The sequence below is a fragment of the Mustela lutreola genome, chromosome X (genome assembly GCF_030435805.1).
Source record: "Mustela lutreola isolate mMusLut2 chromosome X, mMusLut2.pri, whole genome shotgun sequence".
Lineage (NCBI taxonomy): Eukaryota > Metazoa > Chordata > Mammalia > Carnivora > Mustelidae > Mustela > Mustela lutreola.
In genome coordinates, this window is record NC_081308.1 from 39216235 (window position 1) to 39229879 (window position 13645).

Consider the following 13645-nt stretch of genomic DNA (forward strand, 5'->3'; position numbering starts at 1 on the left):
AGAGAGACAATCGTCTTTGAGGTACAATTTCATAATGACAGAAAATCAAGGTCTTTCAGATAGTAAATTCATACCATACTACCAGTATTTTAATGTGGTTTTTACCTCTTTGTGAAGAAGGGGCCAAAATAACAATTAGGAATTTTAGAAATGAGAAAGGAGGTTCACTCAAGGTTAATAAAATGAATCAGTGACCCAACTACATGTATGCTCAAAATAATTAGTTCTGCCCGGGCTGCCAGGATAAATAAATTAATTAAAGAAGCTTATTTAACAAGAAATTTTTGCAACTACAGGCATTTAAAGAGAGAGAGAGAAAGCACGCTTTAGGCATGAGTTATTTCCTTAGAAGAGCCTTCCTGCAACCTGTTTACTATACTTATAGAAGCAAAGTAAGAACTGCAGAAAACAACCACCTAAAAACTGGCATTAAATCTGTTTAATATCTTTAATAATTCTATTAACTTCTAAATCCTTACACAAAAGGGTATTACAGTTCTTCAGTTTACTGCAAACAAATCTTAAAAAAAAAAGCCAACCGCAATGTTGAAGCTATAATACAAATCTTTAATTACTGGCACTATACTATAAAGCAAGATGAAGAATATCTTATTTAAATAAAACAAGGATAATATTTCGCTGGGGAATATATCCAACACATTTTTTTCCCTCTATATTTTTTTCCCCTCTACATCCAATGGTGGTATTTTATAGGCTGATTTTAAAACAAATGCAAATTTTAAAAAAATAAATGAAAGGCATGTTTTTGCTCAGGAATACTATTGTACATATACCGTATAGGTTGTTTTTACAGCAAATGCTAGTCTGCCAAAATTCGATGGCAAAACACTAAGCTGTGAGTTTGGTATTGCCCACCTAGTTGTTTCTTGCTGCCCTGGAGAATCTGGTGGTGAGTAATGTCGAGAAGCCACCTTGTTGCCACCATTTCTCTTCTTATAGGTGACTCCACTGTGACAGAATATTCATATCTTTAAGATGCAAGGCCTAGCAAAAAGCCTCCCACAAATCCACTGGATATCACAATGTTCTGTTTGATAAATTCTGTTGCCTGAAACAGAAGTTTGAACAAAAATACTCTTAATTGTGCTACAACATGGACGAACCTTGAAAATGCTATGCTAAGTAAAATAAGACAGAAAACATTGTACGATTCCACTGACATGAACAGTGAAATTCATCAAGACAGAAAGTAGGACAGAGAGTACCAAGGGCTCGGGAGAGGGGTCAATTGTGGGAATGTGTGCTTAATGGTTATAATTTCTGTTCAGGATTATGAAAAAGTTCTAAATGTGGACAGTGGTAATGGTTGCACGAAAGTGTGAATTCAGTACTTAATGCTACTAAATTCTGCCTTTTAAAATATCTAAAATGGTTAATTTTATGTTATGTGTATTTTGCCATAATAACAAAAAGGAAAAAATGATGCAAATTAAAGAAAAACACTCTTACTTATTGAATCTGGTGCTAAGTAACATTTTCACAGCTGTTTTCCCCAATTCAATAAATATTTGGCAAAGATTCTCATATACCTACTACCGCAGGTGCTGACTACCACACAGATGCCAAGGCTGTCCATTACAATCTGAAGGAGCAGAGCCCCAGCCAGATCGAATAAGCTTCTTAGCTACTGAGATAACAGGTATATATCGGTGGCAAATAATCTCACAGGTAACAAGAAGCCCTAGGGCAGATATAAATGGTCCATTTAGCAAGTTATTAGCACAGATTTAGTAAATTCCCACAGCAGGCACAATGATCTTTGTTAACAGTCCACTTGGCCAGCAAGAAAAAAATGTACAGATCAAATAAATATCACCTTGATAAAATGCTTACCCCAAATGAAACCATGAAAAAGCAATCAAACAAAGCCAGACTGTGGAATATTCTCCCTAGGTGCTTCAAAACTGTCAATATCATGAAGGGCGGGGGGGGGGGGGGGCAGGACAAAAATAAACACAAACCCAGACGACCGCTGCTAAAGACTAAAGGAGACTTCAGAGACATGATAACCAATTGCAATATATAATTCTTTCTGTCTGTTTTTTTAAAGATTTTATTCTTATATAATCTCTACATCCAATGTGGGGTTTGAACTCACAACCCCCAGGTCAAGAATCACATGCTCCACTGACTGAGTCAGCCAGACACCCCAATATATAATTCCTGATTGGGGGAAAATGTATAAAAGACATTTTGTGGAAAAAATTTAATATTAGCTGTATATTAGGAAATATTATTGCATCATGCTAATTTGAGGGATTCATAAGAGTAACTGTAGTTGTACAGGAGAGTATCTGTACTCTTAAGAAGATATATGCTGAAGTATTTTAGAGTGAAAAGTAAGGATGTCTTAAATGAATAGGAAAAAGAAAGTATAAATCACATGTACATACACACACAGAGAAGGAAAATGTAAAACAGGTAAATAGGTAAAGGGTATTTGGTATTCACTGTATTTATCCTTCAACTTTTCAAATGGTCTGAAATTTTTCAAAATTAAAAGTTGGGGGTATTAAAAGAACATAAAACAAAGGCAAGGAGTATGCAATTCAATTCTAAACAGAGGATAAGAATCAAAATATACATAAAAACATTAATAAAACTAAATTAATATATACACATTTTCAAAATATCCCACCTTACGAAAAAAATAGTTAGTTTTAGTTTTACCACACTTTGTCTACACAGGCACACATTTGTAAAAGCAGAGGGAACCTGGAAGAATAATGTTATTAGCTTTTACATGCAGATCAAAGTAGGTGGGAGATTAGCAGGGGAAACTTAACCACTTTAAAAAAAAAAAAAAAAGGTCCTTTTTTTTTTTTTTTTTTTAAGTCATCTCTACACCCAATGTGGGGCTCGAATTCACAACCCCAAGGTCAAGAGTCATGTGCTCTTCTGACTGAGCTTGCTCTTTGACTCCAATGATGACTGATTTAAATAAATAGTGGCTTGATCCCAAATTTTATTTAACACTCTACACATGACCAAAACACTTACTTTTTAGAAGAAGATGATCACTAATCACATTTTCTGTAATGTGGAACCCATATAGAAAAAAAGGAGCCAGGAGTGCCTGGCTGGCTCAGTCGGTAAAGCATGGGACTCTTGATCTCAGGGTCACGAGTTCAAGTCCCAGGCTGGACACAGAGATTACTCATTTAAAAAAGAGAGAAAGAAAGAGAGAAAGAAGAAAAAGAAGGAGTTAAAATGTACACTGTCTTACTTCTTCAATTATATTGTTGATTTCAGGTGCTGCCTTATTTGCTCGCTTCTTAATCTGTCTTTTCGCTTTGTTTACATCTTTTTCAACTCTCTTCCAGTCAATCTGCACATAGCCACTGTGACTGGCAATCTGCAAAAATACAGTAAAAATGGTTAATTCTAAACCAACTAGATTGTTGACAAATCTATTACAGAGGAATATATGGACATCTAGATTTCAAGAAATCTATGAAGCTTAGAGATAAGCTATCACAATTTATTCATTTAACAAATACCGAGTGCCTACTCGGGGGCAGGCAGTATTTTAGCTTCCCAAACTATAGCCAGTAACGAGGGAGATATAAGTCCCCACTTTCAGAGAGCTCTGTATCCATAAGGGGGAAAAAAGATATCAAACAAAATTAATTACTTAGATGTGATGAACACTATGTTAGGAAACATATAGTACATGATGGGAAAAGATTCCAAAAACTGTATTACAACTGTACTATAATATTATCATAACTTTTGGAATTTGGCAATTAGCTGAAAAAACAAAGAGACAATCCAAATTATACAGCTAATTAACAAGTACCTTTTAATTAAACAGATGTTTAATTATAAGGGATCAGAAGCCAATCAGGTATTAGGTCACTAAAGAAATCTAAAGTAGCCTGATAAAGGGCTCTTTACTAACTCTGACTCTTGACTTAAGAATACTTTCTGGTGGGACGCCTGGGTGGCTCAGTGGGTTAAAGCCTCTGCCTTCAGCTCCGGTCATGATCTCAGGGTCCTGGGAGTGAGCCCCACATGGGGCTCTCTGCTCAGCAGGGACCCTGCTTCCCTCTCTCTCCACCTGCCTCTCTGCCTACTTGTGATCTCTCGCCGTCAAATAAATAAAATCTTAAAAAAAAAAAAAAAAAAAGAATACTTTCTGGTAATCGCTTTTGAAAATAGAATACAAAAGACATGCTCTACACAAGTCTCCTACCATAAGTCCTTTTAATAAAACTAGAACTAAATGCTAATTAACTATAAGAAAACCCCTCATATGGTATTATGAGACACTACAAAATCTGAACAGGAACAAAAGCATAGTGTGTAAGCCAGTACCATAAATTAGTCTCTCCAAATAATAAAATCAAAAAGTAAAGAATCACATTAGTAGTAAACAATTAAGCCATGAACACCATTATAAATCACTTCTATCAAGGTTATGCTTTTTTGGGGGGTAATTTTGTAAGGCATCCCTTGACTTTAAACCACAAATAAAAATACTTCGAATAATAAAACCATCTGATTTTATAGAAGTAGGTTGACTGGGAATCTTTTCCATTTTCACTATGATTATAGACTCCACAGAAGAATGTCTTTATCTGCATTCCTTTCTGTATTTATTCACCTATTATCACTTCAAACTGCAGCCTTAGCAAAACAGAGTGGTGATCAAATCAAATTCAAGTGAAAGCTTTTCCTGGCAGTCCCTGGCAGAGTAATTTGAGTCACAGGCATGGAGATGATGGTGAACCTCAGTGACCCTCCTGTATATGGCAGTTAAAATACAAGAGCTCCAGAATTAATAAAAGCAAGCAGATTTCAAGGGGAGTTGAAACTTACAGGAAAGGAACAAGGTAAGGTGAGGTACCCATTTTTCTGGTTTTATCCTGAGGGCAGGACGCACTTGCAGGGTAGGTAAAACTTAAAGAGGAAACGTTCCATCTCTCTGGCCCAAAGAACCAGATGACAGAGTCCACAACAATAACAGCCATCAGAAATGAGAGAGCTAGATAAGGGGAGCCCCAAATTCTATGTGTAAACTCTACCCAAGTCCTGAAGCACACATTCATGGGGCAGAGCCACGCATTCTGGCTAAGCTAAAGAACTAAACTGAGATTTGAGCTGCTACCCACCGAAGGTGAAAAAGAGCTTACAGTTTGAGTCTAACCAAGTTAACTGCCTACTAAAATCAACATATCAACACTCTTCAGAAGAATAAAATAGAATCCAGAGTTTCTACAACTTAACATTCCCAATGCCCAGGATAAAATCCAAACTTATTTGATGTAGGATAAAACAGGAAAATGTGGCCTAGTCTCAAAAGAAAATCAACAGATGCCAACCTTAAGATGACCCAGTTAGTGGAATTATCAGGACTTTAAAACTGCTGTTGGAACTACGCTCAATAATAACTATGCCTGTAACCAATGAAAAGTAATCTCACCAGAGATATAGAAAATTAAAAAAGAACCAAATGAAAATTCTAGCATTGGAAAATACAGTATCTGAAAGAAAATTCTTGAAAAGGCTTAATGGCAGAAGGTAGATGACAGAAAAAAGAGTGTGAGCTTGAAGTTAGACACTAGAAATTCTACAATTTGAAAAAAACGATTGAAAAAGTAAATGGACAAAACCTCAGGACATTATCAAAAAGCCTATCATGCATGTACTCAGAGTCATGTTCAGAAAGAGAAGAGAGAAGGAATAGGAGGAAACAAATCTCTAAATAATGGTCAATGGGGCGCCTGGGTGGCTCAGTTAGCTAAGCATCTGCCTTCAACTCAGGTCATGATCCCAGAGTCCTGGGACTGAGTCCCGCACTACCTGCTTCTCCCTCTGGCTGTCGCTACCCCCTCTCACTCTCTCTCTCTGACAGACAAAAACATAAAACAAAATCTCAAAAAAAAAATAAAGAAAGAAAGAAAAAGAAATAATGGTCAAACACATAAATTTACAGATTCAAGCTCAGTGAACTCCAGGTAGTAATCTAACAGAATTATGAAATAACAATACTCAGATGACTCTGGGGGAGGAGGATGGGTGCGGCACAGAGGAACATGAAGCATGCTAGTGTGTGAGAGGGTGGGGCGGGGGTGGGCGAGGGAAGTTCAATAAATGAGTTAAAGTCTCACATTCTGTAACAGGAAGCCAATAGTTAATACCTCAAACTGAAAGATCAAGAAGTATTCAATTAACTTGTTTAGGAAAAAGGAAAGAAATACCTTAAGAATCAGCTAAGAGTTCATGTAGTTGGCTCCAGGGAGGGAAAAATGGGCAAGATGGGTAGTGAGGGAGGCAGAGGATTCCTCTAATCTGTAACAAGCCTTGTACATATATTTGACCCTTTGAACTAGGGGCATATACAGTTCCAAAATCATTAAAACTAAATTTAAAGGACTTACATACCACTATTTTAAGATGGCAGTGTAAAATATGCACTGGAAAAGCTTTAAGTTCTAAGTAAATAAATTTTTATCTTAAAGTGTAAGTAAAGGTAACACAAAAATGGAAGTGGGCCTAAAGCATAGGGGGCAATTAACTTGCACATGTTACTCTTATTTCCTCTTTTAGTTTCCTTCTAAGTTTCCAAAGTGAGTCATATTTGGGGGAAAGCTGGTTTGATGCAGACAGGTCCCATATTCTTCTGCTTAGTGACTTCAAAGAACATGTAGACTAGGCACAAGAAGTAAAAGGAGGCAATGGCAAAACATGGATTTGAATGGTGTGGACTGGGTGGACTGAAAAGTAATTCTGCAAAACTGAGAGAGTGGACTGAAATTAATTCTCTTTATTCTATGAACATTTTCAGAAACTCTGTTTCAATCCAGTACCCTTTCCGACTAAAGAAAAAATGACAACTGAGTTTTCAAAATAGCTATAGAATTAAACATGTTCTTGATTCTATGTAAACACAAGTCAAAATCTGCTTAAATTGTCTTCTGTACAAATGCTGGCATGTTCATCCAAAGGCCTAAATTTAGATATTAACCATATTCCCTTTTATCTCTTACCACAAGGAACAGGCAATTACTCTTAATAATGCCAGTGAAAGAAAACATTTTTTTAAAAAAAACTTTTTAGTAAACAACTCAAAACCTGTTTTTAACACATACGAATCCAATCCCTTTGTACTTCGGGCAATGACACTGGTTATTATATGATCAATGGCTTTGGTGTTGAAGTTAAATTTTAGCTGCTATGAACATCAATCATTTTAAACATCTGGTAGGAGTGACAGTTCTCTGTATCTTTAAAATTATTGCTAACATTCATTCCCAGAGATTTTCAATTTTGGGATTTACTATATTTGATCTTAAGGGAACGATATTTTTGGAAAAATATATGCCAAACAGACACGATATCCTGATAAACATCCTCTAACCGCAAAGCATTTTTAAGCCTTATACTTAGAGAAACATGAACAAAACTAAAATTTCAAATCCCCCTGCCTCAGAAATAGGATTATGGATGATTTTTAAACCCAATTTTCCACTTTCTATATTATTATAGTTCCCTAGTTTAAAAAAACATGTTAGAAATTGCTAACAGCAATTTCCTCTGAGAAGGAAAACTGCATGGCTAAGAAATGGGGTAAAGAAAGAGATCTTTTGAATTTTAAATACTCTGTGTGGATTTTAAATATATGTTTAAAATAGTCAGGATGAAAAGGTTATATTATGGCTGAAATGTTTATTTTGCTGAAAAGATGTTTTAAGGGAAATTTGGGTCTGTAATTAAAAAAACGAGGCCTCAAACTTCTATAGTTGTCTTTTTAACTAGGATTTTTTTAGCTGGTATCAAACTATGCTTATTGAATGTAGAAGTATTTAAAATTGTAGTCTTTCATGACTGATACCAGCTTTCAAAACTCACCTTAGGTTTCCCATAAACTGATACCTAAGAGAAAAAGTCCATCTTCTATTAAAATGGATGGGAATGAAATGGCTAAACTTGACTTTCTCAGTTCCTAGGGGCTACATATATAAGTAGAGGCAAAGACCTAAGGCTTGAACATACCTGAAGAAGAAGAAAGCCACCACCTACTGCAGTTGCTGCAAGCTTTCCAACTTTCTGGAACAAAAATCCCGCACACCTTTAACGAAAGAAGTGACGAAGATGAGAACAACCAATGACGTACTCAACTCTCTCCCTCTGCTCCTTTCATTGCTTTGCTAACAAATCTTAGTTCTTACTGTCTTCCCATTTCTTTGGATCATATCCCTGTCTGCTCAGAAACCCTCAGGGCTTCCCTTGTTCTACAGGCAAGTCAAAAGTGCACAGTCTAGGGGGCCCTGGGTGGCTCAGTCAGTTAAGCATCTGCCTTCAGCTCAGGTCATGATTCCAGGGTCCTGAGATGGAGTCCCACACTGGGGTCACCCCTCAGTGGGAAGCCTGCTTCTCCCTCTCCCTCTGTGGTTTCCCCCTGCTTGTGCTCTCTGGTATCTCACTCTCTCTGTCAAAATAACTAAACAAAATCTTAAAAAAAAAATTGTACAATCTAAACTGTGATATGCTTAAAAATGAGGGATGGACAGAAGAGGAGGGGAATTTATAGGAAAAAAAGAGTGGCTCCTGAAACAATGTTGAGTACTCAGGACCTCATTATACTCCTCCTCCGATATTTGTCTAAGTTGAAATTCCCATAATAAAAGTGATTTTGTTTTGTTTTGTAGATTTTATTTACTTTTGAGAGAGAGAATGAGAGAGAGAGAGCGCGCATGAGCAGAGGGAAAGAAGGAGAGGGAGAAGCAGATTCCTTGCTGAGCAGAAAGCCCAATGTGGGGCTTGATCCCAGGACCCTGAGACCATGACCTGAGCAGAAGGCAGATGGTTAACCGACTGAGCCACCCAGGCGCCCCTGATTTTCCTATTTTAATGCAATCAAGATGCTCCATACACCTGGCCAACCCCCACTCTACCCAAACTTTCTGCTCTAATCCCATTAGTTTCCAAATGGATTATCACCACTGCTCAAGCTATTAATCTCCTTGCTTCTAGGGGTTTCTACCCAGCTCTGCTCATCTAAAGCTTTTTACCCTTTGAGTTCCAGCTCAAGTTCCACCTTCATGACTTAAGCCCACATTTCTCATGGCTTCCTTACCTACATCTCTATCTATGTCTATCTATCTCTATATTAAATCCATTTTGTTTCACCTCTTCTGTAAGAATATCAGTCCACACTTCTTTTGGGATTCTCTTCTTTGGTGAGCTCATATTCCCTTCAGTATTCCACAGCCATACTGTGCAAAAGAATCCTGATCTCTAACTCTAGCCTTCTGTACTGAATTGAACAGGGCCCACGACCCACCTCTAATCCATGTTCTTCCCAAAATCTCAGAATATGACCTTATTTGGAAAAGGGTCACTGAGGGTGTAATTAGTTAGGATGAGGCCGTACTGTAATAGGGTAGGCCCTAAACCCAGTATGACTTAATCCAACATGTCATAGAGACACTCAGAGGGAAAAACAGCCATGCGATGGCACTGGAAGAGCTTGGAGTGATATGTCTACAAGCCAAGGAATGCCAGGGATTGCTGGCAAGCAACAGAAGCTAGGAGAGAAGCACACAGCAGATTTTCCCTCTGAGCAGGAACAAACCTGACTGACACCTTTCAGACTGCTGGCCTCCAGACCTATGAGAATAAATTTCTTTTGTTTTAAGCCATCTAGCTGTGGTACTTTGTTACAATAGCCCAAAGCAACTTGAGTACACCTTCATAAATGGAAAATTTACATTTCTATGGGCTTCTCCAGCACACAGAATGACAAACAAAATGTTCCAAAGCCAGACTCATCTTTCCAAGCAAATCAACTGTTGCTAAGGTCCCGATCTGTAAATGAGAACACCATTCTCTAGGTCTGCCTTTCTTGTTCATCTTAGACTCTGCCTCCTTCATCACACTCAGGGTCCAACAGACTGCCAATTCTATATACTCTTCCCGGAACATTATTTGACTCTGTCTTCCTTCCATTCTCAAGGACATCATTACCTTGCTTCCAAACCACACTAAGGGCCCTCTAGGTAGTCTTCACACCTCCCGCCTCTCCTCGCAATCATCCATCCTCGTATTTCTGATTATCATCAAAAACCTGTAACTACAGCTACAGCTACAGCTGCATATAACCTCCTTAGCCTCCCATGCATGGCCTGAATTGGTCTGAAATGTTAAAACTAATGCCCATTCCTCCTTAACGTATGCCACAACAGCACATCAGTTTTATACCTTAAGGTAATTGCAAAAATTTACAACACTGAATCTAATGTCATTGCAAAAAACCACCTATGTAATATTAGAGTCTTATTACTCAGTTCCTGGGTCGACACCTTGCTATAACCCAAACATACATATCACTACAGAGACCCTCTCCCTCAGTAGGAGAGTCAGCAAAACAGGCTCTGATAAGGGAGCAGAGGAGGCAGGCAGCAGCCAAGCCACAAGTATATCCCAGGAACCATGTCTCACAAGCATGTCTATCCCTTTGCTTGATGGCATGAGCCACTAAAATAAAGCTACTAACTCCCCCTGCTCTGTCTCTAGGCTTTCCCAGCAAACTTGTGCCAGTTATGGGGCTTCTCACCGAGTCTGGACTATAAGGAGAAAGCACACAATGATGTGATAATTCTACTGCTTGATTATTTTTTTAGTCTCTCTTACGACGGGGGCTTTAGGCTCAAACTCACAGTAACCAGTCCCCCATGGCACCAAATTGTGAGCTTATCTGCATAGAGCACCAGATTCTCTATTACAAGAGGTCAAGGTACAACCTATTTGCAGAGGATCAACTGAATAAGCATGCCCCGACTAGGCATCTCGCTTCTAACTGCAGGGCTTTCCATAAACAGCATTAATAAGGACACATCATGAAGAAATACTGCAGCTCTGCATCACACGATCTTCACAATGCAGGTTTCTACCATAATATCGCAGTTACGAAAAGGCAAAAAGGAGTGAGCCATTGTTCCGAGATACATGCAAAACACAAATCAAAAAATTTAACACTTATCAAGTTTAAATATGTAAATATTTAACGGAAGATAAATTTAACCTAGAAGCTAAGAAAAAAAGGGTTAGTCATAAGCTGAGCACCTCCACTAACACAGAAATTCTCTACGGTTGTGAACATTTTCAAAATAAAGGGTCACACTTTGTTATTTGGCTAATCTTTTATTCCAAGAAAAACAACTTGATCTATAGTATCAATTAGGTAATCATGCAGCCTAAAACATTAACTGGTTAGGTCGGTTAATGCTTATTAACTGTTCCTCCTTAATGCATTTCACAATATTATTACAGAGTGAGCAATCAGTCCTCTAACTCCAACGAAGACCCTGTTTAATTCTAACACTTCTTCAAGTATAATAATCAGTCCACAAAAATCAACAGAACCATCGGATTCATAATTTCACTGAGAATTTTACATGGCTCTCTACAGGGCTGATAATCCTGGAGACCAGTTCTACTGTGAGAGTCCTCAAAGGTTTTTCCAGTTGTTAACACTGAACAAGTAAACATTATTTACATACAATTAATTAACCCTTGTATGTTTCTTCCTTTCTACCCACTATCACTGAATCAGATACACTATGTTTGCTCAATGTGAGAAGGTGGAAAATACAGAAAAGAACCGAAGGAAGGGAGAGGAGGGAACAGCGGAACAAGGGGTGGGCATGGGGAAGCCGATCACCAAAACCTCTGAGCCCCAGAGTGTACATCACAGCCATCATATCACAGAGAAAAAGCCTCAAGGTAGAGCTCTTCGGGGATTAACAGTATAAAGCCACTGAATGTCACAGTTAACTGGCCTGTTTACAAAAGGGCAGCAGTGAGGCTGCCAATGAAATTTAATGAAAAAGATGTTGTTCTCACCAGCCAGTCACTCCACCCATTACAATCTGGGTGGCTACCGAGTATTTTTCAACCATAGGTCCGGAACTGTGGCCAAACACTCGATTCCACCAATGGTGTCTTCTTGCATACTCAGTTAAATCCAACACTTCGTAAGACTCGTCATCGCTTTCATACTCTTCAAAATACAAAACGAAAAAAATAAATTTAGAGTCAAACAAAAGTCAGAAACATCCTGTACATTTTAAAATCTGTTATTAACTCACTATTCTGGCTCTCAGTAAAAATGCCCAGCTGGAAACAGTAGTTTGTTGAACCCAATTACTGAGACTAGGACCTCAAGAGTAAAGGGACCTGGCATCTCCCTTCCAAAGGACCAGGAACTGGCTTAGGGGTCGGAGCCAGAGCCACATCAGTTACACAGAGGTGAGGGGTCGCCTCCCTAAATGGCATTAAGGTCAGGTCAGAGTTTCACAGCATGAGGCGTCACCCCCAAATCTCAGTAGGGTCAGGGCCAGAATTAGATCCATTTCATCAGTGGGAGAAACTGGGAGGGGGGGGTCCTCCCCTGGCTGAACCGGTTAGGGGCTTGACAAGATGAAATTACTTCAGTAATTCATCTAAAAAGCACGTTTGAAGATGGAAATGAGAACCAGAGGTGAAGTTAAGGCAGGAGGAGGGGCTGTGTTGGGGACGGGGGTTGCTCTCCGCCTGAGTTCTGCCTTGAGGGGAGGGGGTCTAGCTCCAAAGGGGTGCCTCCAAAACACAGAGCCCCAGGAGCCCTACGGCAGGGGGAGGAAGAGGCGCCCTCGGGAGCAAGGTCGAGAGATGTGAGCCGCGTCTTAGACACTACTTCGGGCCCCGGCCGCTCACCTTGGGGTGGGGGGTTCCGGGTCGCCATGATACCGCCGGCGGCCAGTTCTGAAGGTGGTCCCTGCCCACCCTCCTCTCCCCACTACTTTCAGAGACCTTCTAGGCCCAGGTGGAAATCTATGGTTCCTTTTTTCCTCCTCCCCTTCCAGGCGCGTTGTCCCGTCCCCGCCCCTCCTCTCAGCGCAGGGTCTTCCGCGCAAGCGCAAGGCTCAGAGTGGCGAGTGTTGCGGTGGGGGAAGGGTGGCCGCGCGAGGTCTTCTGGGAGTTGTAGTCCGTTGCCCTGCGCAACCCTTGCTTCCCACCCCACCCCCACCCTTGCTAGAATTCCAGTAACTAAATTTTGTCATTTTGTTTTAAAGAGCCTCAAGGCTGAAGGAGAGGCGGCGTCACGTGATGGTAGAAAGCGCAAACCAGGCATTCTCAACACTGTACCAGAACATAAGCGCCTGAGAAAAAAGGCTTTAAAAACGAGACAAGAGAAACCCTGTTTCAAATCGCACTCTTGAAAGGAGGCAAGGGCACACTAAGAGGTGGAAAATTTTTCCAACGTGTTGCTACTGGGAACTGGAACCTGTTCATCCGCTCCCTCTCCACATGTTTCCTGCCAGGAACCCAAGGGAAGTAGAGGAAGGCCGAGGGACTAACCCGACACGATATTCAAGAGGACATAATTTTTCAGCCTCATTTTTATTATTTAAATCTGACAGAGGAACAAGGTGAAGCTCTTCACGCAAAAGCCCCCCCAGATTCTGTAGAATGACAACAGTGTTGATTACCAAGCAGCTAACTCAGGTCCATAGAAGCCTGGCCCTAAACCTGTTTTGAACTTGCATTACACCTATATGTGCTTTACAATTAAAAAAGGCTTCTATGTACATGTTTTAATGGAAGAACAAGCAATTCTGGTATAGGTTATGTAGGG

At 39.6% G+C, this 13645-nt stretch overlaps 1 protein-coding gene across 1 annotated transcript; it reads right to left on the reverse strand.

Annotated features, from left to right (window-relative positions):
* Positions 1–546: 546 nt before the first annotated feature.
* FUNDC1 (FUN14 domain containing 1) lies at positions 547–12893 on the reverse strand. Its single transcript, XM_059157783.1, has 5 exons — positions 12724–12893; positions 11872–12028; positions 8020–8095; positions 3248–3376; positions 547–1069 (listed from the first exon to the last, which is right to left on the reverse strand). Exons 1-5 carry the CDS (start codon positions 12749–12751, stop codon positions 992–994), a joined length of 468 nt encoding a protein of 155 aa, XP_059013766.1. The 5' UTR covers positions 12752–12893; the 3' UTR covers positions 547–991.
* Positions 12894–13645: the final 752 nt, after the last annotated feature.